A 26,180-nucleotide genomic window follows, 5' to 3' on the forward strand; every position below is an offset into this window, starting at 1 on the left:
TGGTAGTAAAAAATGTTATACCATTGTTGTGAATTAAAATTTTTTTAGAGAATTTTAATTAAAGAAAAAATTTGGAGTTTTAGTTTTTGGTAAAATTTAGTCATAGTTGGCGACACTGAAGCAGTTGTCATTGCAAGATGGCGTCGATTCTGAAATTGTCGAAATCCGTGGCAAAATTGTCAAAAAATGGGTCAATAATCCAGGTAATTCTCCACTTTTATTCAACTATTCAAAATCTGCGTACTTTGTAACCCAAAAAACGCACTTTCCGTATAAATAAGTATTAAATAACAATTACGTAATAACATAACCTCAAAATCATTTCAGACGGCTAAAACTCTACGAAATGCCTCAACGGCCGCTGAACAAAAACAAGTTGTCTTGAACGTCCCTCCGACAAACGTTACGACACTAAATTCAGGTCAGTGGTGCCAATTTCGTTTTTTGGACTCACCCTTGAGTTGCAGGAATCCGAGTCGCGACTGAAGATTGGGGCTCACACACAGCCACGGTTGGTATCTGGATCGACGCCGGAAGCCGATATGAGAACTCGAAGAACAACGGAGTGGCCCACTTTATGGAGCACATGGCTTTTAAAGGCACGGGTAAACGGAGTCAGACGCAGCTCGAGGTGGAGATCGAGGACATGGGGGCCCAACTGAACGCCTACACCAGTCGCGAACAGACAGTCTACTATTCGAAATGTCTGGCAAAAGACGTCCCCAAAGCGATCGAAATCCTGGGGGACATAGTCCAAAATGCGAAACTGGGGGAAGCTGAAATCGAGCGTGAACGTGGGGTTATCCTACGTGAAATGCAAGAGGTGGAGTCCAATCTCCAAGAGGTGGTTTTCGACCATTTGCACGCGATTGCGTATCAAGGGACCCCTTTAGCTAACACTATTTTGGGGCCCACTGCCAACATCAGGTCAATCAATTCGAATGATTTGCGGTGCTACTTGGATAATCACTATAAGGCGAGTCGGATTGTTGTCGCCGGGGCTGGGGGCGTCAACCATGACGAATTGGTGAAACTCTGTGAACAACATTTGTCCAAATTGAATAATAATTATCCTGATGAAATCCCGATTTTGGCCCCATGTCGATTCACGGGGTCCGAAATCCGGGTCCGGGATGATTCCCTACCCTTAGCCCATATTGCCATAGCCGTGGAGGGGGCTGGATGGACCGACCCAGACACTTTAACCTTGATGGTAGCATCGACCTTGTTGGGTGCATGGGACAGGTCCCAAGCGTCGGCAAAACAGAACGCTACGACTCTGGCACGTGCGAGTGGTGAAGGCGAGTTGTGTCACTCGTACCAAAGTTTCAACACCTGCTATAAAGTACTACCAACTGTCTTAAATTAAGTTCCCTAGATTAATAACTGTTTCAGGATACGGGCTTGTGGGGGATTTACTTCGTCTCAGACCCTCTCAAAATTGAAGATATGGTCTTCAATATCCAGCAAGAGTTCATGAGGTTGGCTACAAGTGTCACTGAGGGTGAGGTGGAGAGGGCAAAGGCTCTTCTCACCGCCAACACTTTACTCCAATTGGACACTTCTACCGCTGTTTGCGAGGATATCGGCCGTCAATTGTTGTGCTATGGGAGGAGATTGCCCCCTCATGAATTGACCCATAGGATTAATTCCATAACGGCACAAAATGTCAGAGATGTGTGCTATAAATATTTGTACGATAGGTGTCCCGCTATTGCTGCAGTGGGGCCAGTCGAGCAATTGCCTGATTACAACAGGATTCGTAGCTCAATGTACTGGATACGTGTTTAAATTTAAAAAAAAAACAGTGTAAATAATTTTTGTTCCAACTAATTTTATTAATAAAGTACATGTCATAGTTGCTTGTTATTTTACAAAACCATGGTAACGAGGGTTGTGCGCATGCGCCTCATGGCTATTGTGAAAAAGGCGCGCTATTTGGTTTATTTACTATACTACGTGAGAAAAATAATGTTGATTATGAAACCGATTTTTATACTTTGGTCGCAAATTTAATCATACAACTGTTCCGTTTGCATTAACGACCTGTTATTTTCATGTGGTAAATACAATGGGTTCAATTTTGATATATTTATAATTCAAAAAGAGGAAATGACGTTGCAAAAGCGGTAATTATTGCTTATATTGTTAATTTTTCGAATTAATGGATCATTACGTACAAAACAAGTTTCGTACAAGTTGTCTTGTTAAAAATTCGTCTCAAATCTTGTTTTGTTGGTCCTTGACGACTTGATAGGTGAGTGTCTTTTAAAATTGAGCAAATTCGGATTAATTGTTTGAAATTGCAGTAAAATGTCTCTACCGTACGAATTCAAAGCTAAAACAGTTGTCGAAGAGGGAAGAACAAGTGCGGTTCTAATTCAAGAAATGAAAAATTGGCTATCGACAACAAATCTCCCCCAACTTCAGGACGAATCAATCGTGTTGTTTCTTTTGTCGTGTCAAAACAATGTGGAGGAGACTCAGAAGACAATTCGGGCTTATTTCAAAATAAAAAGTGAAGCTCCGGAGATTTTTCAAAACCGGGACATTGATGACGAAGTTTTGCAAAAAGCAATGAAAGTTGTGTAAGTCTAAACTATTAACGAACTGGTTTGAGTGCGTTAACAGACTAGGGTATTTTTGTTTTTAATGTTGATGGCAAGTAAATTGCTAATTGATCGAATTTTCGCTGGTGAACATGAAAAAACCTCCTTGCGAATTCATTTCCAATCAGTGTCGCCAACCCAAAGAAATAAAATTCACCAAATCTTAGTTGAAAAGTTGGCAGATTTAGAGCTATTTTCACCAAAGTACAAGATGTGATTTAAATTTTTCTAATACTGTCAAAGGTTTATTCACACACGTGCTTAAAAAGGCAAAAATGACATTATTTTTGGTCTAATTCTGTAATATTTGCCCAATTTTATTTACGTTTCTACCTGAAAAACATGATAAAAAACTTGTAAAAAGCAAAGATTATGAGTGAATTTTATTGGGTTTTAATAAAATCTCGCGAAAACTGAGATTAGTTAAAAAACGTGACTTCAAAAAGGTAAAGTAGCACAGTTTTCGATCAAATTGTGTGTTTTTCGCCTTATTTGTTGACAAAATTACACTAAAACGAGCTAAATCGAATAAAACAAACGAGATGACATTAATTTAAATTTATTTTTGACAAAATATTGCAAATAAGAGGTTCCTAGTTCAAAAACGAACCAAATCGAGCGCGAAGAAGCTAAAACGTTTTGTCTTTATTTCAAAAACGTGTCTAAACACTTTAAAAATGCAAAAATACTGAAATTTCGGTTTGTTTTTCTGTTTCTGGCTAAAAAATGCACTAAAACACCCCGAAAAAGGCCTAAACAATGTATAATTCCTCTATTTTAATGATTTTTTTACCTAATTTTAAGAAACACTTTGGCAAAAAATTGAGTTATTTCTGACAAAAAAAAGGGGAAAACCACTGAACTTGAGAAATTTTCACCAGACCTGGCAACACTGTGCAGAATGAAAACTGTCAGTCCTAGTCTTGTCCTAGTTGCTACGGATTACCAACCGACGCAAAATTCCCTAAATTTAATTCATTTTTTTTCAGAACTTTTAGCAGCCTCCCTGTGCGACTCAATAACAACAAAACTGTGATCCACTTCTTCAAACTGAACGACACCAATTATAGAAATTTCGACTTGATTGCAAACATGAAATTAGCATTTATGCTTATAGACATCAGTCAAAGAAATAATCCTCCCAGTGATTTAATTGTAGTAATTGACATGAAAGGGGTAATTAACCGACTTGGAACACATATTTATTTTTTTATCATCATTGTTAATTATCCTAGGCCGGCTTAATGCACCTCACGTGTCTCAAAATAGGAGCTTTAAAAAAATTCATGGACTTCCTACAGGAAGCAATGCCTCTCAGGATGCTAAAAATACATATTCTGAATGCCAACTACGTCTTCGACAAAGCTTTAGCCATCGGTCGCGTGTTTATGAAAAACGAGCTGATGGAAATGGTAAAAATTGACGCATTTAATAACCAATAAAAAAATCAGATTCAAGCTCATCCATCAAGGTTAACTATGGACGAAATCTACGAAAAATGTGTCCCTCCCGCGTGTTTACCCCAAGAATATGGCGGGGGATTACCCCCATGTGAGGAATTAAACCGGCGCACCGTCGGGCAATTCCGGGAATTGAAGAAATTCTTCGGGGCGGAAGAAAAGCTAATCAGTGGTTGGCAACAAACTGTAGAAAAATAAAATAAGTAGTTTTTTATAAATGTTTTATTTTTTTGTAACTGAAGTTTTTAAAATAACATTTCAATATAAATTATACGTGTGTTATGGCGTCCGAAATGGACCGCAATCGGTTGTGATCCGTGAATCATTTTTTTGTTTTTTTACCAAACTATTCCTTCTATTTTATTAAAACACCTTAAATGGGACATAAGATAATATCTATAACCACGACTAATCAAGAATTGTTCAGCGTGTGAAAAATCTGAAATCGATAATACTGATGTGAAAAAATGAAGCGCGCCAACCAATCGACCATTATTCATAGTTACAGATAGAATTTTACGCGGTAGCCTACTTAATAACATCTATTTTTTACCAATGAATTTTATAGAACACATTACCTTACCTAATATTATAATGTACGGAGTACATCAGCTGCCGGAGTTGTTCTCTTCTTGTAGCCTAATTGACGCGACTAACCGAAACACAATCTTTGGTATTTGTTCTCAAGATTCCTAATTTCTATCACATAAAAAAGTTGCAGGGCAGTTGATGTAATCAATACACGAACAGCCAGATTCTCGTCATGTTTGCCTCAAAACAAACATAAAAAGAATACACACAATCTAGGTATATAAAGTTTTTCTTTATCAATTCATAAAACTTTAAAAAGTACAAACATGACAAAACAAGGGGCAAATAAAGCGCTAAGAACTGGATGGCAGATTTTCGTACTTTCAAAAGTTTTAAACTTTCGTCGAAATAAAAGACGCTTTGAATTTTTTTGCTCAACTTTTCGCAATCAAAAAAATTCACAGCTAAAAGACGCAATAGTTATAGTAATAATGTCCAGCATTTTTTTTAAATTTAAAAATCTCCAATACATACATAAAATTTTCGCAACATTAATTTTTCTTTTTTCTTTATATAATTTATAGTATCACTAAAAAGCTAGTTCTGAGTTTTAATACAATTCTGGGAAAGTTTGGGACAGAGAATGGACGATTATATATCAAACGAGCACAATACGAAATAGCGCCATCTGTCGGCCCCGTACTTGAATTAACCACAAAACTGGCAGTTTCTCATTGGATAAAATTGTAGGAAAAAGAGCACAGACCACGCCCACTTCGTATTAAACAACAAACGAGGTTCTTGTTGCGTAATCTAACAAAACAATGGAGCATTAATCCAAAAATACCGCTTTTTAACCCTACAACAACTACGCAATTCAATAATCGTCCAAACTCCAAGACATGTCCCATAAAAATCAATAGTTGACTAGTTATCTAGAAAAATAAAAAATCTAAAATAAAAAACATCGTGGCAGATAGGATAAATCAATATTTATATAATTTTTATACATATAAAATTTTGATGCAAAAACCTTCTCAAATGAATAATAAAAAAATAATTTAAAACTTTTCTAATCACAATATTTTGTAAGAATGTAATGCTGAGCTAAGACCCGTTAGGAGCTTATCAACTTTTTTTTTTTTTGAGACACCACAACCGGAAACGAAAAATAGCCATCTTGACAATCTTTTTCTAATATAGAAATTGTACAAGAATGTGTTTTTTGGGTCCCGAAACAAAATCCAAAACACAACACCCAAAAAATTGATACAGTGGCGTCCCTTTCTTCCATTCCATCTCCAACAACTTAAAACGAGCTAAATAAATAATTTAGTAATATTTCGTAACATATAATAGAGAATCTAACATTTATAGTGTTTGCAACACTGCACAGAAAACCCAACTCACAACTTATCGTACGGCGGTGCCAAAGTCTCATTTTAAAATTATGCGCATGCGCAGAAGACCAAAACTAAGACCTTGACACCGCTCCTATCCAATTTTATAATTTGTTATTATAATAAATCTAATAGTCTAAAATGGCCGACTAGCCTACTTTAAACTTGTCCCGGTGTCCTGTTGGGTGTTGTTGCCAACCTAGAGAACAAAAAATTACTAGTTTTTCTCCAAACTGGGTTTGAAAAAATCAAATTTTCTCACCAACGGATGCGGTTGATCCGATGACATCCCACCGCCGCCGACGTTCGCTTGTCCAGTGCCGCCGGACACCGCCCCCGTCGTCGACGGTTGCTTGATCTTATCGCAATAATCTGCCAAAATGTCCCTGAATCGAGGCCAGCTCTTCTCCGGAACGGTGATGGCCGTACGAAAGTTCGTCTTAACTTCCGATATACGCATATAGACACCGCGATTGTTTTGTCCAATGTCGAAATAGAAATTTTTATTATCGACATGCATATGTCTACCTTCGGGTAAGTCGGGTTTGTACGCATGCTCATCAGTACTGAATTCGTCAAGTAGGTCGGTAAGAGCATCACGAAATTCGATCATACCTTGGGCGGGAATCGCAACTTGCGAACGCGGACCGCCACGTGTTATCGTTTGCGATACGCGCAAGAAACGACCGCGTGAATTCTCCTTCAAATCGAGGTAATAACGACGGTTGTCCTTTATCATCATCTCGCTCTTCAGTTTGCCGTCTTCGGGAACGTTGTCCGGATTCGGAGGTCCTGAAACATGGCGAATTAGAGGCGGCGGGGCAGGCCGATTGACGTTTAAACACAGCCAACTTTATTTTATGTTAAATGACTTTTGGTAGTGTTTTTTTTTAATTCGATAACAACTCATTCAATAAATAAACGATTTGGTACCATTACATTATGTCTTAATGATGATATACTTATCGATTTTCGTTTTTTATTATTACCTATAAAAAAAAAGTTACAAAAATTATACTTAATAAACTAATGAGAACAATAACCTAGTCAGAAACTTGAAATAATTGTATTTACAAAGCTTAAAATGTTAAAAATACATCCGAGAAAAAAATCTCGACTTTCATAATTATTATGTACACAACCCTTTTCATTTTCATTTTCAAAATCTATAAAAAATTGTATACAACAAATGGTGCACCAACTCGTTGTTGAGAAATATGTGTAAATTAGAAGAAAAATGTTGAAAAGTTTTTAATTTTACAAAATCTGAAACTACAAACCTAATTTCTTAAGTTCCTCAATTCACATTTACTCATATATCGAAAATGACCCTTTGCAAATTTGACAACACTGTGTATTAATTTGAGACGTTGACATGGTAACAATGTTAATTCCCAAAGAAACTAATTTTTTTAGACAATGTTGCCACATTAAATTTATCTTGATACGTTTTTTACTAATTTAAAAAAAAAAGTTATCTTTATACAAGAGGTGGTTCAGAATTCACGCGCCAGAGAAAAATTCCATGTAAGGTAAGATATTAAGAACATAGAAATAATGTTTAAAAAATTACATCTATAAGAATTTCGAAATTATGGAGGTTTAAACTTTATTTATTTCTCTATATTTTCCGTTTTTTGCACTTTTACTGAATAACCGTGAAAAAAGATATACAAAACCATCGGTAACAATAAATAAATGGACATAAAATAGATCAAATGTCAAAAAATTAATGTCAAAATTTTTTGATAATAGAATTTTTTAAACTTTGTTCCATGTTCATGATTCATGAGCGCGAATTATGAACCATGTTCCTCTTTCATTAGGTTGGTGGGTGTCTTTTTGAACGCCCTATATAAGAAAATGTATTTCAAGAAAATGACTATAGACATTTAAATAGTCACATTAATTTTTATACTAAATGAAAAAATTAAAAAAAATATGTTAATGTATTACTAAAAAATTTGATACTTTTTCATGACCCACTGCGTAAACAGACTTTGTTAAATACATAATAATGCTATACATATTGTAATAGGTATTATGTAAAAAACTTCAAAATTCTTTTTCTTTTTAATTTCTCTTTTTTTTAATTTTTGAATTTTGCCCCTTTATCTTTATTTTTGCTTTTAAAACTAAGGTCCAGTTTCATAATCGTATTTAAAGGAGCTTTAAGTTAAGTGTTGTTTAGAATGTGTTGATTATTACGGACTTGTTGACAGAAATTTCTCATTCTAAACCAACATTATTTATAAAATCCTTTTAATTCGATTATAAAACTGGCTCTAAGTGTTTCATTTTTTTAAAGTTACAAACAGGAATAAAGCACCAATTTTAAATCAATTTTTAGAAAAAAAAAAAAATGAGAAAATTTGATCAAAATGTATTAATCTTTATTTTCAAAAAAATTGTTTTAACTTAAAATTAATAATTTTAATACAAAATTTCTTTAAAACTCACCTTTATTAAATATTTTAAATAAAAATTAACACAAAATGTAATCAAACAACTTGGAAGATTTTTTTTTATATAAATCAACTATTTAAATTATATCGATTAGTCTTTTATCCATTTACTAGATTTGATTTATACTTTATAATACATAGTTGTTTCTTTGTTTAATAATTTCAAAAAAGTTTTTTTCATGACCAATTGCGCAAACAAATACTATACATAATGTATCAGAAATAGGTGACCAAGCCAAACAACTCTCTAGGTAATTTTTTTGATTTTTTTTTTTGATTTTTAAGTCGGATCGTGTCAAATTTAAAATATCTTCGCTTTTATTCTTATTTTTTGGTTCTAAACCCGTTTTACAAGTTTCTTTTACACTCTGTATAGTTCAATTTTTTTAAATAACAATTTGAAAACGAAATCATACAGTAGTTAAATAGAAACTCAAAATTTCAACTTATTTTTCATTCTTACCGAGTAAACAAATTTTGTTAAATACACTATTTTTCGTGGCTATTTGTGCAAAAAAATTCTTAGAAACAATAAAGTCAGCGTCAGTAGCACAGCAATGCGGAAAAAAATTATTTCCTATGTTAACCTTGACGAATAAAAGTTTCAAATAAATTTAAATATTTTGACAAGTTTAAAATTCAATTAAGTCAGCGAAATCCTTAAAAATATCGAACACTTTCTTAAGTTTTTCAGTGGGCGAATGCGTAAATAAATTTTTGCAAAAGAAATTCTCATCGATGACTAATTTCGGCACAAAGAGCGAACTTTCAGTGATGATTAGACGAATTATAAAAAAATGTTTCCTTCGTTGGCCAATGAAAAGCAACCAATTGAGTAACGAGATTTCATTGAATATTCGTAACATATTTAAAATAGTTTGAATGACTCACTGATAAAATAATGTTTGGGTTTGTGATTGCGAAATGAAAAAATTCGGTTACTGTGTTGGCACTTGTCAAAACGTGAAAAAAATAGCGATGCAGGCTTACCCAACGAGGAATAAAAGTCACTAAAGGCAGAGAGGTGATCTCTAAATTCGGCAGCAGTGGAAAGGGCCAGGAATATCTGTGAACGCCTGCCATCTGCTCCGATCTAAATAAAACAACAGGAAAACTGTAAAAATACAATTCAACCAACTAATAACTGAACTCTAAAAAATGACTAAACAAAAAAGAATGAAAACAAAAAAAATAGTGAGAGAGTTTAAGGTCACTTACCTCAGCAACTTTGATAAACCTTCCTCTCCGATTTTGTTTAACGTCTAAATAGAATCGTTTACTTTGAATTTGTAACATTTTTGTGGCCAACTCTTGCTCCACCTGACCCTGTTGACCTGTAAAAAAAAATAAAAAAATTAGAAACAAAATAAAAAAAAGTTGAATTAAAAAAGCCAAACTGTACTTGGGTCATGCCAATATTGTATAGAAGAGGCCCAATCAAAATCCATTTGTAGCGTCCTGAAAACATGAATGAAACGCGTCTTTGGGGCTACAACCCATCAATGAATCACCAGCCGGCAAGTCTCTAGTAATGTCTTAGTAGAGAATTCCCGGAACGTGCAATGAGTCATTCATTCATGACCGGTGGGGGGCTTACCTGGGTCGTATTCGCTGCTCCCCTGTTCCATCCCTTGATGATACTCTAAAAAACGCTCTGTTAGTAACAGTTAGTACGACAGCCCCCCAAATCCTCCCGTTAAGTTGGCGAGTTTTCACGCTTGCCAACGCAACAACGTCAACATTGGCCAAGGTCGTTGCGCGACTGGGGCAAGCAGGGGCGCAACAGCCCCCGAGACACAACGGAAAAAATCGCCATTTTGGTTCGCTTGTCAGATTTCGAGGAGGATTTTCGGGGCTCGGGATGGCACAGGAGAGGGGATTTCGCGAGGGCCGGAGGGGTGCAAGTGCCTGAAAGCGAGACGATCACGGAAATGGGGGCTGCGTACTCACTTTGCGAACTTGAACCCTCATCTCCGCTTCCTAAATCCGACATCGCAAACCCGACACACACACAACCTTCACTGGGTTAGGGGAAACGCGAAAAGTCACCAGAAACTCACCAACTTGATCCGGTGTAAACATCGAATTTTACACTCAACATCGAATTTTGTTGACCAACGCAAGGTTTTGTAAGTTGCTCCGGGGGCGCGTTTTATCACAGCCTTTCAGCTTATCGACAGCTTCGGCCACAATCACAATCAGCGCATTCACACAATTTGCCGACGAAGAAATGCGAAAATCAAAAATTCGACGAAAAAAACAAAATTACATAAATAATTCTTATTCAAATCACACACATTATGTGAAAAGAAAATAATTTCTAGCACACAAACACAAAATTTTTATCTAAAGCCCCTTTTTCCATCCTAAACGAGTCAGCTAAAATGGTGAAATTACATAAATTTGTGTAGTTACCATGGAAATGCACTGAAATTTGTACGTAACTATGGTAACAAAAAAATTACAATAATGAGTTGTCGTAGTAACAATCGAAAATTCGGACCAATGGCGGGTTTTTTTCGACACTCTGTATGTGAAATATTTTTACTTATTACTAATTTATTACATCACACATCGTACGACATTGAAATGACGCCGTCTATGGCAATAAGTGACCTAGCACACTAAAAAATCGTTGAAACGTTCAGAATTTTTCACTGATAATGACGCAAAATTCGTTTATAACTCGAAAATTGGTGCAAAGTGCGTTCGATTACAGCATTGCTATTTATAGCTCGATTATGCAACCGGATTAGGCGATGACATAACATCGATAAAGTCCCAAAGCGCGTCATTGTTTCGATGTTCGATGAGTTTCATCGAATTTCCGGCGCATGCGTGTGTCATTCGCCGTCGCGTCCGAGCGAGGGGAACAAAGATGGCTATGGCTCTATCCGCCATTTTCTAAAGTGAGATAGACTAAAGTGTTTTTCGTGAAAATAGCATGTTTGGGTGGGAAATTGAGCAAATTTCCGTGGAAAATTGTTAAAAACAGTTCGACGAACTTATCTTTGGGGCTGTGGCAATGCGTCGCATTGAAAATTAGTCTTTTTCGGCGTCTTGAAAATCGGCGTCTCTGTGGAAACAGCGCCGTGTGAGAGTAAAGGTAAATGGTTTTCTTTGTTACTTCTACACTTATTTCATTTCAACTTTATCAGCGTCTTTGTTGTAAAAAGAGATAAATTTGAGCGAGATGTGAGAGTTTTGAAATGCGAATGATTGACGTCGGTCTATGTGTAAATAGAGATGTGGTGATTGTGGAGGCATTGGGGGCGCGCCCAAATCACCGGTTTTTCGACCAGGGACTGTTTAAACCCGATTTGGGGGTTTACTGGCATGGGGGAGTTTCGTTTTCGGGGGTTGGTGCACATTTCGGAGCTTTTTTGGGAGGCATGCCGGTACGGGATTGGAGGAAGGGCTGTGACGTCACAATGCATGGGTGATTCGATTCAAGCTCATTGGGGCAATTTTAATTGATTTGCAATCAAACTAATGATTATTGAATCTTCATGCCAAAAACTTAAAAAAAGATTAAAATCAAGATATCAACTCCGTATGGAAACATTCTAATAAAAAAAATACTACGATTAGGGGATTTGTGGTCAGACTATATGTGAAAAAAGTCTAGTGTTTTTCTTCAAAATACCAACTGAAAATGATTTTTATTTTTTTATTGAAATAATGTCAAAAATTTAGAAAATTATTATAAAATCAAATTGTCTGGGCAGTATGGAAATATTTTGGAAAAAACAGTAGGATTAGGGAATTTATAGTCATACTGTTTGAAAAAATTTAGTGTTTTTCTTTAGTTTATTAATTTTTATTGAAATATGTCAAAAAACTTGCAAAAGTATTAAAATCAAGATATCTGTGCAGTGTGGAACATTACAATGAAAGAAACACTAGGGGTCGGGGATTTGTGGTTAAAATACCAACTTGAAAAAAATAAATTCCTTTGTTTAGTTATTATTTTATTGAAACAATGTCAAAAGTTTGCAAAAAAATATTAAAATCAAGACATCTATGCAATATGGAAACATTCTAACAAAAAAAAAAACGGATTAGGGAATTTGTGGTCAAACTGTTTGACGGTTTCTGTCCAAATTTGAAAGAAAAATGTTTTGTTTATTTATTTTTTATTGAAACAAAGTCAAAATCTTGTAAAATTATTAAAATAAAGATATCTACGTAGCCTGGAAACATTCTAGTAAAAAAAAAACACTAGGATTAGGGGATTCGTGGTCAGACTGTTTGAAAAAAAAGTTAGTGTTTTTCAAAAAAAAAAAAACACCAACTTAAAAAAATTTTTAATAGTTTATTTTATTGAAATAATGTCAAAAACTTGCAAAATTATTAAAATCAAGATATCTATGCAGTCTGGAAACATTTTAATGAAAAGAGAAACACTAGAATTAGGGAATTTGTGGTCAAACTGTTTGAAAAAAATCTAGTGTTTTCTTTCAAAATACCAACTTGAAAAAAATGTCTAGTTTATTTTTTTTTTATTGAAACAATGTCAAAAACTTTACAAAAAAATTAAAATCAACGTATCTACGTAGCATGTAAAAAAACACTAGGATTAGGGGATTTGTGGTTAGACTGTTTGAAAAAAAAAAAAATAGTGTTCAAAAAAAAAACACCAACTTAGAAAAAAATTTTTGGTAGTTTCTTTTTTATCGAAATAATGTCAAAAACTTTCAAAATCATTTAAATCAAGATATCTATGCAGTCTGGAAACATTTTAATGAAGAATAAAAAACATTAGAATTAAGAAATTTGTGGTGAAACTGTTTGAAAAAAATCTATTATTTTTTTTTCAAAATACCAACTTAAAAAATTTTCTTTAGTTTATTTATTGAAACAACGTCAAAAAATTAAAAAATTCATTAATTAAAATCAAGATGTCTATGCAGTCTGGAAACATTTGAATGAAAAAAACACTAGGATTAGGAGATTTGTGGTCCAGACTATTTGTAAAAAAAAATAGTTTTTTCAAAATACCAACTTAAAAAAATGATTCATTTATTTTCATTTTCAGTTTATCAATTTTATTGAAGCAATGTCAAAAACTTAGTGCATAATTATAAAAAATCGAGATATCTCTGGAAACATTGGAATTAAAAGCACTAATATTAGGGGATTTGTGATCAAAACACCAACTTGACAAAAATAAATTCTCTAGTTTTTTCTTCTCGTTCCAGTTGCTTGAAAATCTTCCGACCATCACAATGTTCGACCCAAACGCAATCACGACCCAACAGTCCCAAATCCAGTACCAGCAGCCCCAACCCACCGACAAGGACAAAAACCAAGAGCCCCAAAAAGACACTTTCCCCTCCTTCTGCTACGCAAACGTCAACATGATCCACAAAATAACCCCAAACACCACCCAACCCCACAATTCCACTGTCAACATGTCTCAACTCTCCGACGACAAATGCTACATCACTCAGCCCTTCTCCTACAACTACGCCCTCGTCAACCAAATGTCCCTAACCCAAAACACCATCTCGAATATAACATTCAAATGCGACGTGTGTGGCCTAATGTTCGCCCATTTGTCCCTTCTCAACCACCACAAACGGGTACACCAGCCGCAGGGTGACCAACCCCAGCAACAAATCACCGTCCAGGTCCAACAACCCCAACAACCAACCCAAATCCAGATTGTCTCCGCTGATAGGATTCGGTTTCCGTGCGAGGAATGTGGACTCACTTTCAACACGCAAAATGATCTGAAATCGCACAAGATACAGACACATCAGCCCCAACAACAGCCCCAAAACACACTAAAAATCAAAAATTGTGAATCGTGTGGGGCCCCCTTACCGCAAGACAATAACAAAAAAAGAGCCGTAATGAAAGTCAAGTGCGAGAATTGTCTCTCAGCGGAGGCTATACAGCCCCAGATTTTCGTTGTAGCGACAGCGAGTGACTCGAATGTGAAGTTTGAAGAGTCCACGGGGACACAAACGACCAATCAGTCAAGTCTAGGGACCCAAAACTCGATTCCTATTGGTGTAAAAAATAATCATCCTGTGAAAAGGAGGGGCGTGGCGAGTGTCACTAAATGTACTAAATGTAACGGAAGCGGGATTATTTTCATAGGGGGGTCGAAAAATCAACAAAATAATGTCGATAAGCCGTTTCATTGCAATATCTGTAATGGTGAGTAGCACGAGCCGAAGGCGAGTGCTTCAATTAAAAATACTAGTAAGTTTTTTTTTTCATTACAAAAACTAATTTTTAGGTTCCTTTAGTCGTTACTCTTCCCTTTGGTCACACAAACGCCTCCACACCGGCGAGAAGAATTTCAAGTGTAACATTTGCGGTTTAGCCTTCGCCAAGGCCGCCTATCTCAAAAACCATTCGCGTATTCACACCGGGGAAAAACCGTACCGTTGCAACGTTTGTGGTATGCAATTTTCACAATCCCCCCATTTGAAAAACCACGAACGGATTCATTCGGGGGAAAGACCGTACGTTTGCGAAGTGTGTGAAAAATCCTTCGCGAGACATTCGACTTTGTGGAACCATCGGAGGATCCACACGGGGGAAAAACCCTACAGGTGCGACATCTGTGGTTCGTGTTTCAACCAAGCTACACATCTTAAAAACCATGCCAAGGTGCATTCGGGCGAAAAGCCGTTCAAATGTGATATTTGCTCGGTGGGATTTTCAGACAGGTTGGTTTTTTTTTTTGGTTTTTGTGTCATTGTGATTGTGATTTTTTTTGTAGATTTGCACTAAAGCGACATAGGAATATTCATGAAAAATACGGGAGGACTAAGCCTAACCCTCCAGCTTCCACGACCGAAGATACTCAAACAAATAATACGACAAGTGATTCGACGACTACGACTGTTACGACTGTCGCAACAGCGACGCAAGACACAAACGAACACGAAGAACTTTTAGAAACGAAATATGAGGAGAAATTTGTGCCGTCGGATGAGATAACTGAAGAAATGACCGATATTTCTGAACTACAAGTCCAATTATCTTAAATGACAAAGTATTATTTGGTTTTTTGTATATAAACTTCCTTTTAGTATTGTTAGGCTGATATTTTTACGCAATTCATTTTTATTTAGACTTTTTTTTATGACATCAGCTTTGTTATCTTGAAATATAATGCTAGATAGGTTTAGAATAACGAAAAAGAATATAATTGCCATTTTTGTTGTTACGAATTTTTTGGCTGCGCTTTGCCCTCCATTATTTTGTTAGTCATTACTTTACAGTAATAAATGCTCAAAGTATCGTAAATTGCTATTTTTATCTTCAAAAATGCAAAAACTGCAATTGTTAGGCAACCAACTAAACATCACGCGTCCGGTGTTGACCACTTTTTTTTAAAATCACTGCAAAACAGTTATAGAACACCACTAAATTGTTCCTTAATTAGTTAGTATAACAAAAATTATCATTCCAAAAGAATGCGAATTCTTTACATTTTTTAATTATTATGCAACCAACTCTTCACCGCTTACACCAAATTTTAAATCAAAAGATGACTGCAAAACAGTAATAATATTCAAATAAAACGCCAGCAAATTGTCATAAACTGCTTTTTAATTAATTACTGTTGCAAAAACTATCACTTCAAAAAAAAACGCAAACATTTAATTTTCTTTTCTGTTATGCAACCAATTATACATTTTGCGACTAAACTGTAATAACTTTTCAACACATTTATTTTAAAAAAAAACACCACAAAGTTGTTACAAATTGCCTAAAACTAATTATTATTACAAAAATTTCATTTCAAAAAAGAATGCAAAGACCTATTCTTGATTGTTATGCAACCGACTATACATTACGTGTAATACTTTGACCACTTTCCTGAAAATTATCACAAAATTGTGACAAAATATTTATAAAATACCACCAAATTGTCACAATTACTTATTATATTAGTTACAATTACAAAAAATGTCACTTATTTAATTAAAGTTAAGTTTGTTTAACTAAATTGAGTCAAACGTTAGTCACTTCCAGTTCTAGCCTCAAAAGTCAAAACTACTAAAGTAGTGTGAATTTTTCTAATTTATAACTACAAAAATGGTTTAAGTGAAAGCAAGTGATGTGAACCGCTCGAACGCCTTGTTCGCCCCCTTATTTACCTTAAATTAAGTTCAATGGGGGCAAATGTGAGCCACTTCCAGTCCTAACCTCAAACCTGTTCTAAATTTTCTAATTTCAGTGATGTGAACGTCGAGAATGCCTCGCTCACCCCCTCGCAAACGTCGGCGTTCACCCCCACGCCCCCTCTCATCCTACGCCTCTTCCCTAGCCCCCTTCCTCGCCCACTACGCTAACATCACCAACCCCCGCGACTTCTGGAAATTCCACTCAAAATACTCCTCACTGGGCAAAACCGACCGGAGCAAAATCCTCAATCTCACATTCACCGATAATTGTCTCTACGACAAACTCCCAGTTCGGGTCCCCCATGAAGACTTCAACGACTTCCTCATCGCAATCCGCGTGTATCAGGACTTCCAACAGAAGTCCAAATTTGCAAAACTGCGTAAACTGCGACAGGGGCAAAGCGAGCTTCCAATTGCGGGGTACAAACGCGAGATTTTGGACAAGTTGGGGGGCTGTCGGGTTATGTTAATCGCCGGGGACACCGGCTGTGGGAAAAGTACACAAGTCCCCCAGTTTGTGTACGAGGGGGGCTATCGGAAGATCGTGTGCACACAACCACGAAGAATTGCGTGTGTGTCGTTAGCGAAAAGGGTGGCGCATGAGACTTTGACCGATTTTAAGACAACAGTGGGGTACCAAATCCGGTTCGAGAGGAGTAAAAGGGCTGATACTTGTATAGTCTTCATGACGGAGGGGCTATTACTGAGACAAGCCCAAGAAGAGACTTTAAACACCTACGATGTTATTATTTTGGATGAAGTGCATGAAAGACACCTCCATGGGGATTTTCTAGTGGGGATCATGAAATGTCTCCTGTATAAAAGAGACAACTTTAAGTTGATTTTAATGTCGGCGACGATAAATCTCGAATTGTTTACGAATTATTTCAAACGTGAGAAACTCGAAGTTGTACGAGTCCCCGGTCGGCTATTTCCGATCGAAATCGTGTATAAGCCGATCATTAGCGACCCCTATGAGCGCAAACGGGAAAAACTCGACTGTACTCCTTACTTGCAAATCATCCAAATGATTGATCAGAAATACCAACCTAACCAAAAAGGTGACTTATTGATTTTCCTAAATGGCTATAGTGAAATTTCGACACTAGCCGATGCAGTGATTGAGTATAGCCAACTTAAGAAAAACTGGATTGTGCTCCAACTTCACTCAAGTCTAAGTCTCGAAGAACAGGATAAAGTCTTTGATTATCCTCCAGAGGGCGTCCGTAAATGCATAATAAGTACGAATATAGCCGAAACATCTGTCACAATAGACGGAATTAGATTCGTTATAGATTCGGGGAAAGTCAACCGAATGACATATCACACCTCTGGTGGGGTCAATAAACTCACCGAAACAACAATATCCCAAGATAGTGCTAAACAACGTGCTGGAAGAGCCGGTAGAACAGGTCCCGGTATTTGCTATCGCCTCTACTCTGAAGAAGACTTCAAAAACTTCGAAACTTTCACACCGGCTGAAATCCATCTTGTCCCCTTAGACACACTTTTACTACACATGATTTCGTTGGGATTGACCGACTTGAACCACTTCCCTTTCTTGGAAAAACCCAGCGAGAGGAGTATCGAAGAAGGCGTGGAAAAATTGAAATTCACTGGGGCTTTAGAATTGCAAACTGATTGTCTTTTGTTGACGCCGCTAGGGGACGCTTTGGGACAATTACCGGTGGATTTAAGCATCGGTAAAATGCTGGTTTTGAGTACTGTTTTTGGTAATGTCAATGCTGTTCTTGCGGTGGCAGCCCTGCTTAGTATCCAATCACCGTTGACACAAAACGCTTATCGGAATAGTGAAGCACAGGAATTACGTCGAGTCTTGGATTCGAATCATGGTGACCCGATTTCGTTGCTTAATTATTACAAAGAGTGGTTGTCGGTAAAACAGAGTTCTGTACCGATGGTCAAGTCCAAGGGCGAGTCGTCGAAGGTGTGGGCACGGAAGAGGTGTCTCGAAGAGCAGAGGTTTTACGAGGCTACTAAATTACTAGAACAATTTCGGGATATTTTAAACGAGGCTAATCTCTTATCAAAAGTCGCCTCACAAGACTTATCAAGTGAGCAACGTGCTATGAGACACGGTGAACTAAAACAGTTGAAATCACTGAGATACAAACTAAAAAATGAGAAAAAGTCCGAGAGGAAACAATTGAAATATGAGATTTTTGAGGAGAAAGACGAGGAGGAAAAGACTGATTTGAGAGATGTTGAGTTTCGGATAACGAATGATTTTACTCGATTACAAAAATTGTTAAATGAAGCGTCAGCTGATAGTTACAAAGACTTGATTTTGTTGAAATTGATACTGACGAGTGGGTTGTACCCCCAGATTGCCGTCGAGGATGAGTTTAATTCGAGTAAAACTGTATCTGAACGGTTGTACCACACTAAAAACAAAAATTATGTGTTTTTGCGCCCTTTGAGTTACTTTGCGACCAATCCGGAGGTGCTAGAGTTGCATAATGATGATATAGAGGTGCCCCCTCCTGGCTATTTCAGTAAACGACCAATAAGCAAAAAACACCAATTGTTGGTGTATCAAACTATTCTTGAGACAAAAAAAGTCTATCTTGTTAACACAATGCGAATGCCTGCGATCCAAACTTTGATACTTTTTAGTAAAACAATTGCGAGTAACAAAACTTTGACCAAGTTTGTTTTTGATGATTTTTTACTCCTCGATGTGCCATTTTACGGCCAAGGGAAGACATTGTTAATGCGAGGGTTGAAATTGAGACACAAATGGAAACGTGAGCTTGAATCGAAACTAAAAGACCCTTCGCAAGATTTTAACAAAAAAGAAATCTTTTATTTTATCGACGATTTGGTCAATTTTGTCAATACTGATGTCAGTTATAACATAAAAAGATTACTTCCGGCCGATTTGAAAGAAATCTACACGCGGGAGTCAGGTGGGGTTGAAACGACCGAGAAAAACCCCTTTGAGGAGTCTTATAAAATTGTTTCAAATGATGTGTTAGGGGGTGTTCAAGTGACTGAAAATTTCACATATGGGTGTTTGTTGCAAGAGGAATGGGCGTGTGAGATTGAACAAAGGGTCGAAATGGCCCCATTTGAGTGTCAGTATTGTAAATCAACGAAAATGGGGCTATCGGTGTTTAAAACAATACAACATGAAGAGTTTTGTCGGCCGGTGAAAAACAGGCCTGAAGTGGAAAAAGTTGTAGTTAAGGCCAACTCGAAGGTGTTTCATTGTGATAAGTGTGGAAAGGACTTGGTTTTAACTCCGGTTGAGATTTTGAGACACAAAAAAACGTGTAATTAGGGGACTGTGTCCAAGTGTATAAATTGTAAGAAATAAATTTTAAGATTATATTCAGACGTTTTTTTTTTATAATTTACTACGGAACACATTCAAAAACAATAGAAATATGAAAAATGTTGTTTGGTTTAATTTTATGTTGATTTTGTCGAGATTTTGATCAATTTTCGGTATTTGGAGTGATCTATCGCCAATGAGCCCAGAATTATTGGTGATAACCCCTTATGTTTGGTACCGTAGGAAAGCAAATTTAGTTTCCTATCAAATAAAAAAAGATCATTGTTATACGTTTAATAGTTATCGAAAAAAATGTTGATAAAATCAAAAATTTACAAAATAGAAAATACGACTATAACTCCTAAACGATTGCGAATTTTGCATTTTTCTTGGCGTAAATCGATTCCCCGGAACTTTTTACATGCGTATGGTGTAAAACATTAACTATTTTGGAAATAGTCCTCCCACAATTTTCAAAATAAAAAAGTAAAAACATTTTGAACACACTCCCGTATAAAAATGGCTTTGTGGACATGATTTGCATCCTAACTTAATTTTTTTGTAAGTTTGCTCCTCATGCAATTACTCAGTGATAAACAAGACGAAACAATTACGTAATTAATTGATATTTTTAATTACTGCGAGCAATAAGGTCAAAAAACCGGTAATTTTCTCGCATTAAATCATTGAGGTTATGTAAGGGCCGGTAAAACAGAAACCTTGCAAACTTAATTGTCAATTATCCAATTTCCCGTAATGTTAATAGATAATTAGTGAACTATTCAATCTGTTTCAACATAGTTGTGATAAGATTCGTAAATTTGTCCCACGATTAGGCGTATTTTTATCATTTATTTGTCGAGTCGTTAAAACAGATCCCTAATTTTCCCTCAAACGTCATAAGGTTACAGAGAAGGTCAAGAAGTTTAAATCGCGATAATCGCAGTCTTTTTCTTACACAAGAGCTTTAAAAATGTTCTCGAGATTAGTCCGCCCTTCCCTTGCGACTACCCGCGCCTTCAGCACATCGAAACAGGTGAGTAAACAAAATTCCAGAAGCCCACTAATAACCCTTACATAACTCCAGAACAATGTCAAAGTGGCCGTCGCCGGCGCCTCTGGGGGCATCGGCCAGCCCCTGTCGCTCCTCCTCAAACAGAGCCCCCTAGTCACCGAACTGTCCCTCTACGACATCGTCCATACCCCAGGAGTTGCCGCTGACTTATCCCACATTGAAACCCCCGCTAAAGTCAAAGGGTAGGTTTGAGACCCCCCGAAGCGTCCCTTAACCCTCAATTTTAGTTTCAACGGTGCTGAGAACCTCAAACAGGCTTTCGCTGGGGCCGAAGTTATCATAATCCCGGCTGGGGTCCCCCGCAAGCCTGGCATGACCCGCGACGACCTTTTCAATACCAACGCCTCAATTGTGCAAACTTTAGCCGAAGCAGCCGCCGAGAGCGCCCCCAAAGCCCTAATCGGGATCATCTCAAACCCCGTCAATTCCACAGTCCCCATCGCGGCTGAAGTATTGAAAAAAGCCGGGAAATACGACCCCAAACGACTTTTCGGAGTCTCAACTCTTGATGTAGTCCGAGCCAACACTTTCGTGGCCGAACTCAAAGGCCTGAACCCCTTAGAAGTCAAAGTTCCCGTGATTGGGGGACACTCAGGGGTCACTATAATCCCCCTTATTTCACAAGCGACCCCTTCAGTGTCTTTCCCTCCAGACCAACTCAAAGCTTTGACTGAAAGAATCCAAGAAGCGGGGACTGAAGTTGTGAAAGCTAAAGCGGGGGCTGGTTCAGCCACTCTTTCAATGGCTTATGCTGGGGCCCGATTTGCAATTTCGTTAATTAGGGCCCTCAAAGGCGAACAGAATATAATCGAGTGTGCTTATGTCGAGTCGAACTTAACTGAAGCCAAGTATTTCTCAACTCCGCTACTTTTGGGTAAAAACGGAATCGAGAAGAATCTAGGATTGGGGAAATTGAGCGATTTTGAGCAAGATTTACTCAAGAAAGCGATCCCAGAATTGAAGAAAAATATCCAAAAAGGTGAAGATTTTGTTAACAAGAAGTGAGCTTTTGTAAGATAAAATAAAAAAACAATTACGAGTCAATTGTTTAATAAAAAAATTTTACTCATTATCTTCCTCATCGTCGTCTTCCTGACTATTAATCTGGAAGTATCTCAATTCATAGCTGTCTTTCCCGGATGCTACAACTCGCAACCAATCCCTCAAATTATTCTTCTTGAGGTATTTCTTCGTGAGGTACTTCAAATATCGCTTCGAGAACGGAATTTCCGAATTTAACACGACTTTCGTGCTCTTCTCGCGTCCTAAAGTAACAGCATGTTGGCTCCCTTTCCCCGAAGCGAAATTTCCGGTTTTTCCATTAATCTTAATCTTAGTTTTCAAGTATTGTTCCTGGAATTAAAATTTTAGAACCGTCACACGTCAGGGGGCCAAACTTACGAAACTCGCAACATCGAGAATGCTGTCTTCGACAGGGTGAGTACAATCGATGACGAACCGCAATGCCACCTTCTTCTTCTTTAACCCTTTACCGCGGATTTGTTGTTTCTTAGCTTGGGGCTTCAAGGCTGGGGCAGGTTTTGTCTGGAATCCACAACAAATAAGTTGTGTTTCGACCAGACATGAAAGTGAGGTTAGGTCGAATCTGGACACGAAAATGCCCATTTACACGCATAATTAACAATAAAGCCCCCCTAATAGGGATGCACACACGACCCGATTGAAAATTGAAGGTTTTATACGATTTTTGCCCGTTTCGAGGTTAAAATAAATCTGTCAACATCCGTCAAAATGGGGCAAATTTTCGCCCAAATTACATAAATATTGAATAAATGAGGTGTTAGGAAACGAAATTGAAAGATATTGACGCGAATTTAAGTCTTTTTCCCATTTTTTTCAACATTTTAGTACTTACCGGAGCCATCGCACACGTTCGCGTCACTGTCAAAAAACAGAAAAGGAAGGGGGGCAAGTTTGCCAACCCACCCACAAAATTCCCCAAAGTGCGACAAAATTTAAAAAACCCAAAAAATATAATTAAAAACGTAATTTGTGTTATTTTTCTTTAATTACACTACGAGTTTTATTTTTTTGGGTCATTGCCCTGCTTAATTATACAACAAAATCGTCAAAGTTGAACTAATGAAGAGTTTACATGACTTGAATGTTATTCCAGGGCAGGCTCCCAATATTAATGAAACTCACATTTTTTAGTAATTTTAGTGTTTTTCGTGTGTTGCGATTGACAGTATCCGAGCCGGCGTGATTACCACTACGTTAGAATCACCTCCAGTCAAATTTCAGGCCATATTTGGTCATTACGGGCCTGGTAAAGTTTGTTTACATTACCAAAACTAACTTCTTCATATGTGAGAATGAGAATCAAAACTTGAATGTGGAAAAACGAGTTGATATAAAATACTGGTTGAGGTGTTTTTCTTGTTTCTTCTTCGTTTAGTGATTGTGCTGCGTACGTGTTATTGTCAAATTTTCCGATTTTGGTTAAAAGGTAAGCGAGAAAATTGGAAATTGTGACATTGCAATGTCAGTTTTGACAAGGACAGGGGCGGGGTAAGGGATAATTGTGAAGGGTCAGTGATAAAGGGAAAGTGATAATGACCTTCCGAGGCCACGTTGGAGATAATTTGCAATTAAAATTCTCAACATTAATCGATAATTGTTAAGATAATTAAATTGCCCAACTGAATAAGTAATTAATAAGTAGAGTAGGTGGCTATGCACCATATAAAAATGACCTTGTTTTATCAAAAAAGCACTAAAACGGCAATAAAGTGGAAATATTTTAATGGTTTTGTCATAATAGGCCATAAATTTCGCTTTATGGGCGCTTTTTACATTTGGAAGAAATAAAAATTTTTTTTTTATTATTTTTATCTAGCGTGCATAATAAAAACAAGAGAAAGTTGAATATGTTTTAATGATTTCCGGTTGAAATTGGATTCATTTCTCATTTAACATAAAAATGCATATTTGTTATTATGACGTTGGTAACTTTCATTTACCAAATTTTACACGTCACGGACCCTTAATTTGTTTACACAGCCTGCTAAATCTGGTTTATGAATAAATAATACGACGAATTAATTTCAGTTTTATTCCCAACCTTGTCTATTTTTTACCATTTCTAATATCCACATTACAACAGTACAAATTTCAAGGCTTTTTGGCGTATTTTTGTTACATTCATTTGAGGTCATTCAGTTTTTTAGAAACTGCAAGTTGCAAAAACAAATAATCAATTATGTCAGCAACTTGTTCACGGAAGAAACAAAACAATGTCGATTTTTGTTGTACTTTGCGTTCAATTACTTAACGAGACGTAGTGAGCCTTGAAAAACAAATTACAACAACGTAATTAGGGAAATTCCTAAGCGCTACCAACGTTTAAGAAATTTTGGTTCCTAATTTGATTTTTTCCAGAATGTCGAGCAGCGAAATAGTGTCATTTTACACCGGTAAAAATTTCTTCATAACTGGTTCCAGCGGTTTCGTTGGTATTTGTCTCTTGGAGAAGATTCTCCGTGTGATTCCCAACCATGGTCAGATATATCTCCTCCTGCGCCCCAAGAAGGGCAAAGACATAAACGAGCGCCTTGAAGAAATCAAAAAGAACCAAATTTTTGAGAAATTACTAGCCAATAAGAGTGTCGAAGACGTGTTTCGTGGCGTCCAAGCAGTTGCTGGTGATGTTGGTCAAGAAAATTTAGGGATTTCCCCTGAAGATCGTCGCCTACTTGTCGACAATGTCAATGTTATAATTCACTCAGCCGCAACTTTGGATTTCGGTGATACGTTGAAGACTACAGTAAATATCAATCTCTTGGGGACACGTCGCGTCACCCAATTGGCTAAGGATTGCAAACAGTTGAAAGTTTTGGTACATGTCAGTAGTGCATACGTCAATTCATATCGTCTCGACTGTGAAGAAATCATCTATGATAAACCATGTGACAGCGAGGAGTTGATTTCATTGGTCGGTAAGCTAAACGAGGCGGAACTTGAGAAAAAAACACCGGAAATACTCAAAGACCATCCAAACACCTACACCATAACCAAACATTTGGCCGAACATGAAATTAAAAATTGTGAGACGATTTTTCCTTGTACTATAGTACGGCCTAGTATGAGTGAGTCGCTAAATTACTTGTCAACCACTTATTACAGTTTCCTGTAATTGTAGTTATCGGCGCGTGGAAGGAGCCGATTCCTGGGTGGACAATTAGTAAAAATGGGCCACAAGGGTTTCTCATGGGGGCTGCGAAGGGGGTGATTCGTCGACTTCCGGTCGGTAAAAGCCTCATTTATGACTACATCCCAGTCGACGTGGTTGTCAATAATCTACTAGCGGCGGGGTACAGTGCTGCCAACCATCAAGCCAAACAAGTGGAAGTGTATCACTGCACTTCAAGCACCCGAAATCCATTCTCGTGGATTTTGATCGAAGATCGAATTAATAACTATTTGCACGAATATCCGTTAAAATCGGCCGTTTGGTATCCATATTTGAAGTTTCTGCCATCGGTCACGTGGTACAAAATATCGGCGTTTTTCGTCCATATTTTACCAGCGATACTTCTCGATTTTGTCACTAGGGTCGCTGGTGGCCGGCCTATGTAAGTCAGGAAGTGGCTAAAGCTACACCACTTGACACTACAATTTTTTTTTCTAGTTTAATGAAACTACATCGAAATGTAAACACGTCACTAGACCGTCTGGAAAAATTCATTTTCACTGAATGGAAATTCCACGCAAATAAAACAATGGAGTTGCATAAATCTCTGTCAAAAACGGACCAAGACATGTTTATCCTTGATATAACACATCTCGTTTGGTTGGATTATTTCAAGGATTTAGCAGTCGGAGCTCGAGTCTACTTGAATCGCGAACCGTTGAAGAATCTAGCCGGCGCGAAAACAAAAGATAACATGTAAGTGTCAAAAATGGACAATCACGTGACTTGATTTTGGTGTTTCAGATTGATGATTTTGCATTTGGCCATGCAGGCGGCGCTGTTTTCGCTCATTTGGTATTTGTTTGCTTGTATTTTCGGGATGAAGATGTCGTCGTCGGCGTTCGTCGTTCCGATTGGTTATTTCATATTCAGTTTGTTGTAATTTTTTGTATTTGTAATTTGAATATATGGTTGAAATGAAGTGAGTGTTTTGTTTGCGGTCCGCGTGTGACTATGTGACGTGACAACGTGCGAA

General features: G+C 37.1%; 8 protein-coding genes across 10 annotated transcripts; 6 read left to right on the plus strand and 2 right to left on the minus strand.

Moving 5' to 3' along the window:
• Window positions 1-64: 64 nt before the first annotated feature.
• Window positions 65-1,861, plus strand: LOC123008626 (mitochondrial-processing peptidase subunit beta). Its single transcript, XM_044404541.1, has 4 exons — window positions 65-203; window positions 328-421; window positions 468-1,345; window positions 1,396-1,861. Exons 1-4 carry the CDS (start codon window positions 138-140, stop codon window positions 1,789-1,791), a joined length of 1,434 nt encoding a protein of 477 aa, XP_044260476.1. The 5' UTR covers window positions 65-137; the 3' UTR covers window positions 1,792-1,861.
• Window positions 1,862-2,135: 274 nt separating this feature from the next.
• On the plus strand, window positions 2,136-4,388 carry LOC123008831 (clavesin-1-like). Of its 2 annotated transcripts, none has more exons than XM_044404852.1 (5): window positions 2,136-2,257; window positions 2,310-2,588; window positions 3,599-3,785; window positions 3,845-4,021; window positions 4,061-4,388. In XM_044404852.1, the coding sequence occupies exons 2-5, from the start codon at window positions 2,314-2,316 to the stop codon at window positions 4,265-4,267; spliced, it is 846 nt and encodes a 281-aa protein (XP_044260787.1). In that variant the 5' UTR covers window positions 2,136-2,257; window positions 2,310-2,313; the 3' UTR covers window positions 4,268-4,388. The 2 variants fall into 2 exon arrangements, with proteins under 2 accessions (XP_044260787.1, XP_044260789.1); XM_044404854.1 differs by having other exon boundaries at window positions 4,081-4,287.
• On the minus strand, window positions 4,274-10,531 carry LOC123008830 (transcriptional activator protein Pur-alpha). Of its 2 annotated transcripts, XM_044404850.1 has the most exons (6): window positions 10,416-10,520; window positions 10,063-10,107; window positions 9,684-9,799; window positions 9,456-9,558; window positions 6,263-6,792; window positions 4,274-6,199 (listed from the first exon to the last, which is right to left on the minus strand). In XM_044404850.1, exons 1-6 carry the CDS (start codon window positions 10,456-10,458, stop codon window positions 6,155-6,157), a joined length of 882 nt encoding a protein of 293 aa, XP_044260785.1. In that variant the 5' UTR covers window positions 10,459-10,520; the 3' UTR covers window positions 4,274-6,154. The 2 variants fall into 2 exon arrangements, with proteins under 2 accessions (XP_044260785.1, XP_044260786.1); XM_044404851.1 differs by lacking the exon at window positions 10,063-10,107 and having other exon boundaries at window positions 10,416-10,531.
• Window positions 10,532-11,328: 797 nt separating this feature from the next.
• On the plus strand, window positions 11,329-15,734 carry LOC123008540 (zinc finger protein 678-like). Its single transcript, XM_044404390.1, has 4 exons — window positions 11,329-11,571; window positions 13,667-14,633; window positions 14,716-15,151; window positions 15,205-15,734. The coding sequence occupies exons 2-4, from the start codon at window positions 13,694-13,696 to the stop codon at window positions 15,470-15,472; spliced, it is 1,644 nt and encodes a 547-aa protein (XP_044260325.1). The 5' UTR covers window positions 11,329-11,571; window positions 13,667-13,693; the 3' UTR covers window positions 15,473-15,734.
• A 666-nt stretch (window positions 15,735-16,400) lies between these two features.
• Window positions 16,401-19,972, plus strand: LOC123008434 (probable ATP-dependent RNA helicase DHX34). Its single transcript, XM_044404226.1, has 2 exons — window positions 16,401-16,618; window positions 16,672-19,972. Exon 2 carries the CDS (start codon window positions 16,689-16,691, stop codon window positions 19,920-19,922), a length of 3,234 nt encoding a protein of 1,077 aa, XP_044260161.1. The 5' UTR covers window positions 16,401-16,618; window positions 16,672-16,688; the 3' UTR covers window positions 19,923-19,972.
• A 692-nt stretch (window positions 19,973-20,664) lies between these two features.
• On the plus strand, window positions 20,665-22,063 carry LOC123009351 (malate dehydrogenase, mitochondrial). The gene is made up of 3 exons (XM_044405587.1): window positions 20,665-20,952; window positions 21,004-21,173; window positions 21,219-22,063. The coding sequence occupies exons 1-3, from the start codon at window positions 20,890-20,892 to the stop codon at window positions 21,994-21,996; spliced, it is 1,011 nt and encodes a 336-aa protein (XP_044261522.1). The 5' UTR covers window positions 20,665-20,889; the 3' UTR covers window positions 21,997-22,063.
• On the minus strand, window positions 22,025-23,019 carry LOC123009352 (60S ribosomal protein L22-like). The gene is made up of 3 exons (XM_044405588.1): window positions 22,868-23,019; window positions 22,393-22,536; window positions 22,025-22,344 (listed from the first exon to the last, which is right to left on the minus strand). Exons 1-3 carry the CDS (start codon window positions 22,874-22,876, stop codon window positions 22,054-22,056), a joined length of 444 nt encoding a protein of 147 aa, XP_044261523.1. The 5' UTR covers window positions 22,877-23,019; the 3' UTR covers window positions 22,025-22,053.
• Window positions 23,020-23,302: 283 nt separating this feature from the next.
• Window positions 23,303-26,126, plus strand: LOC123009350 (putative fatty acyl-CoA reductase CG8306). The gene is made up of 5 exons (XM_044405586.1): window positions 23,303-23,461; window positions 24,394-25,100; window positions 25,154-25,586; window positions 25,643-25,900; window positions 25,949-26,126. Exons 2-5 carry the CDS (start codon window positions 24,395-24,397, stop codon window positions 26,085-26,087), a joined length of 1,536 nt encoding a protein of 511 aa, XP_044261521.1. The 5' UTR covers window positions 23,303-23,461; window position 24,394; the 3' UTR covers window positions 26,088-26,126.
• The last annotated feature ends 54 nt before the right edge of the window (window positions 26,127-26,180 follow it).

The sequence above is a fragment of the Tribolium madens genome, unplaced genomic scaffold, assembly GCF_015345945.1.
Source record: "Tribolium madens isolate multiple individuals breed KSU strain unplaced genomic scaffold, Tmad_KSU_1.1 Scaffold_71;HRSCAF=194;Tcas5.2_LG6, whole genome shotgun sequence".
Taxonomy (NCBI): Eukaryota; Metazoa; Arthropoda; class Insecta; order Coleoptera; family Tenebrionidae; genus Tribolium; species Tribolium madens.

Excerpts from the sequence above, each read along its gene's own strand:
- LOC123009351 (XM_044405587.1), top strand. The coding sequence starts at position 20,890 with ATGTTCTCGAGATTAGTCCGCCCTTCCCTTGCGACTACCCGCGCCTTC. Across the intron at positions 20,953-21,003 it reads CCTTCAGCACATCGAAACAG|AACAATGTCAAAGTGGCCGT; the intron begins GTGAGTAAACAA and ends ACATAACTCCAG. Across the intron at positions 21,174-21,218 it reads ACCCCCGCTAAAGTCAAAGG|TTTCAACGGTGCTGAGAACC; the intron begins GTAGGTTTGAGA and ends CCTCAATTTTAG.
- LOC123008540 (XM_044404390.1), top strand. The coding sequence starts at position 13,694 with ATGTTCGACCCAAACGCAATCACGACCCAACAGTCCCAAATCCAGTAC. Across the intron at positions 14,634-14,715 it reads TCATTGCAATATCTGTAATG|GTTCCTTTAGTCGTTACTCT; the intron begins GTGAGTAGCACG and ends ACTAATTTTTAG. Across the intron at positions 15,152-15,204 it reads TCGGTGGGATTTTCAGACAG|ATTTGCACTAAAGCGACATA; the intron begins GTTGGTTTTTTT and ends TTTTTTTTGTAG.
- LOC123009352 (XM_044405588.1), bottom strand. Across the intron at positions 22,345-22,392 it reads TTCTCGATGTTGCGAGTTTC|GAACAATACTTGAAAACTAA; the intron begins GTAAGTTTGGCC and ends TTTTAATTCCAG.
- LOC123008434 (XM_044404226.1), top strand. The coding sequence starts at position 16,689 with ATGCCTCGCTCACCCCCTCGCAAACGTCGGCGTTCACCCCCACGCCCC.
- LOC123008626 (XM_044404541.1), top strand. The coding sequence starts at position 138 with ATGGCGTCGATTCTGAAATTGTCGAAATCCGTGGCAAAATTGTCAAAA. Across the intron at positions 422-467 it reads CGTTACGACACTAAATTCAG|GAATCCGAGTCGCGACTGAA; the intron begins GTCAGTGGTGCC and ends CTTGAGTTGCAG. Across the intron at positions 1,346-1,395 it reads GTTTCAACACCTGCTATAAA|GATACGGGCTTGTGGGGGAT; the intron begins GTACTACCAACT and ends TAACTGTTTCAG.
- LOC123008830 (XM_044404850.1), bottom strand. The coding sequence starts at position 10,458 with ATGTCGGATTTAGGAAGCGGAGATGAGGGTTCAAGTTCGCAAA. Across the intron at positions 9,800-10,062 it reads GAGCAGCGAATACGACCCAG|GTCAACAGGGTCAGGTGGAG; the intron begins GTAAGCCCCCCA and ends TTTTTTTTACAG. Across the intron at positions 6,793-9,455 it reads TGACTTTTATTCCTCGTTGG|GACCTCCGAATCCGGACAAC; the intron begins GTAAGCCTGCAT and ends GCCATGTTTCAG.
- LOC123009350 (XM_044405586.1), top strand. The coding sequence starts at position 24,395 with ATGTCGAGCAGCGAAATAGTGTCATTTTACACCGGTAAAAATTTCTTC. Across the intron at positions 25,587-25,642 it reads GTCGCTGGTGGCCGGCCTAT|TTTAATGAAACTACATCGAA; the intron begins GTAAGTCAGGAA and ends TTTTTTTTCTAG. Across the intron at positions 25,901-25,948 it reads GCGAAAACAAAAGATAACAT|ATTGATGATTTTGCATTTGG; the intron begins GTAAGTGTCAAA and ends TTGGTGTTTCAG.
- LOC123008831 (XM_044404852.1), top strand. The coding sequence starts at position 2,314 with ATGTCTCTACCGTACGAATTCAAAGCTAAAACAGTTGTCGAAGAGGGA. Across the intron at positions 2,589-3,598 it reads CAAAAAGCAATGAAAGTTGT|AACTTTTAGCAGCCTCCCTG; the intron begins GTAAGTCTAAAC and ends ATTTTTTTTCAG. Across the intron at positions 3,786-3,844 it reads TAGTAATTGACATGAAAGGG|GCCGGCTTAATGCACCTCAC; the intron begins GTAATTAACCGA and ends TAATTATCCTAG.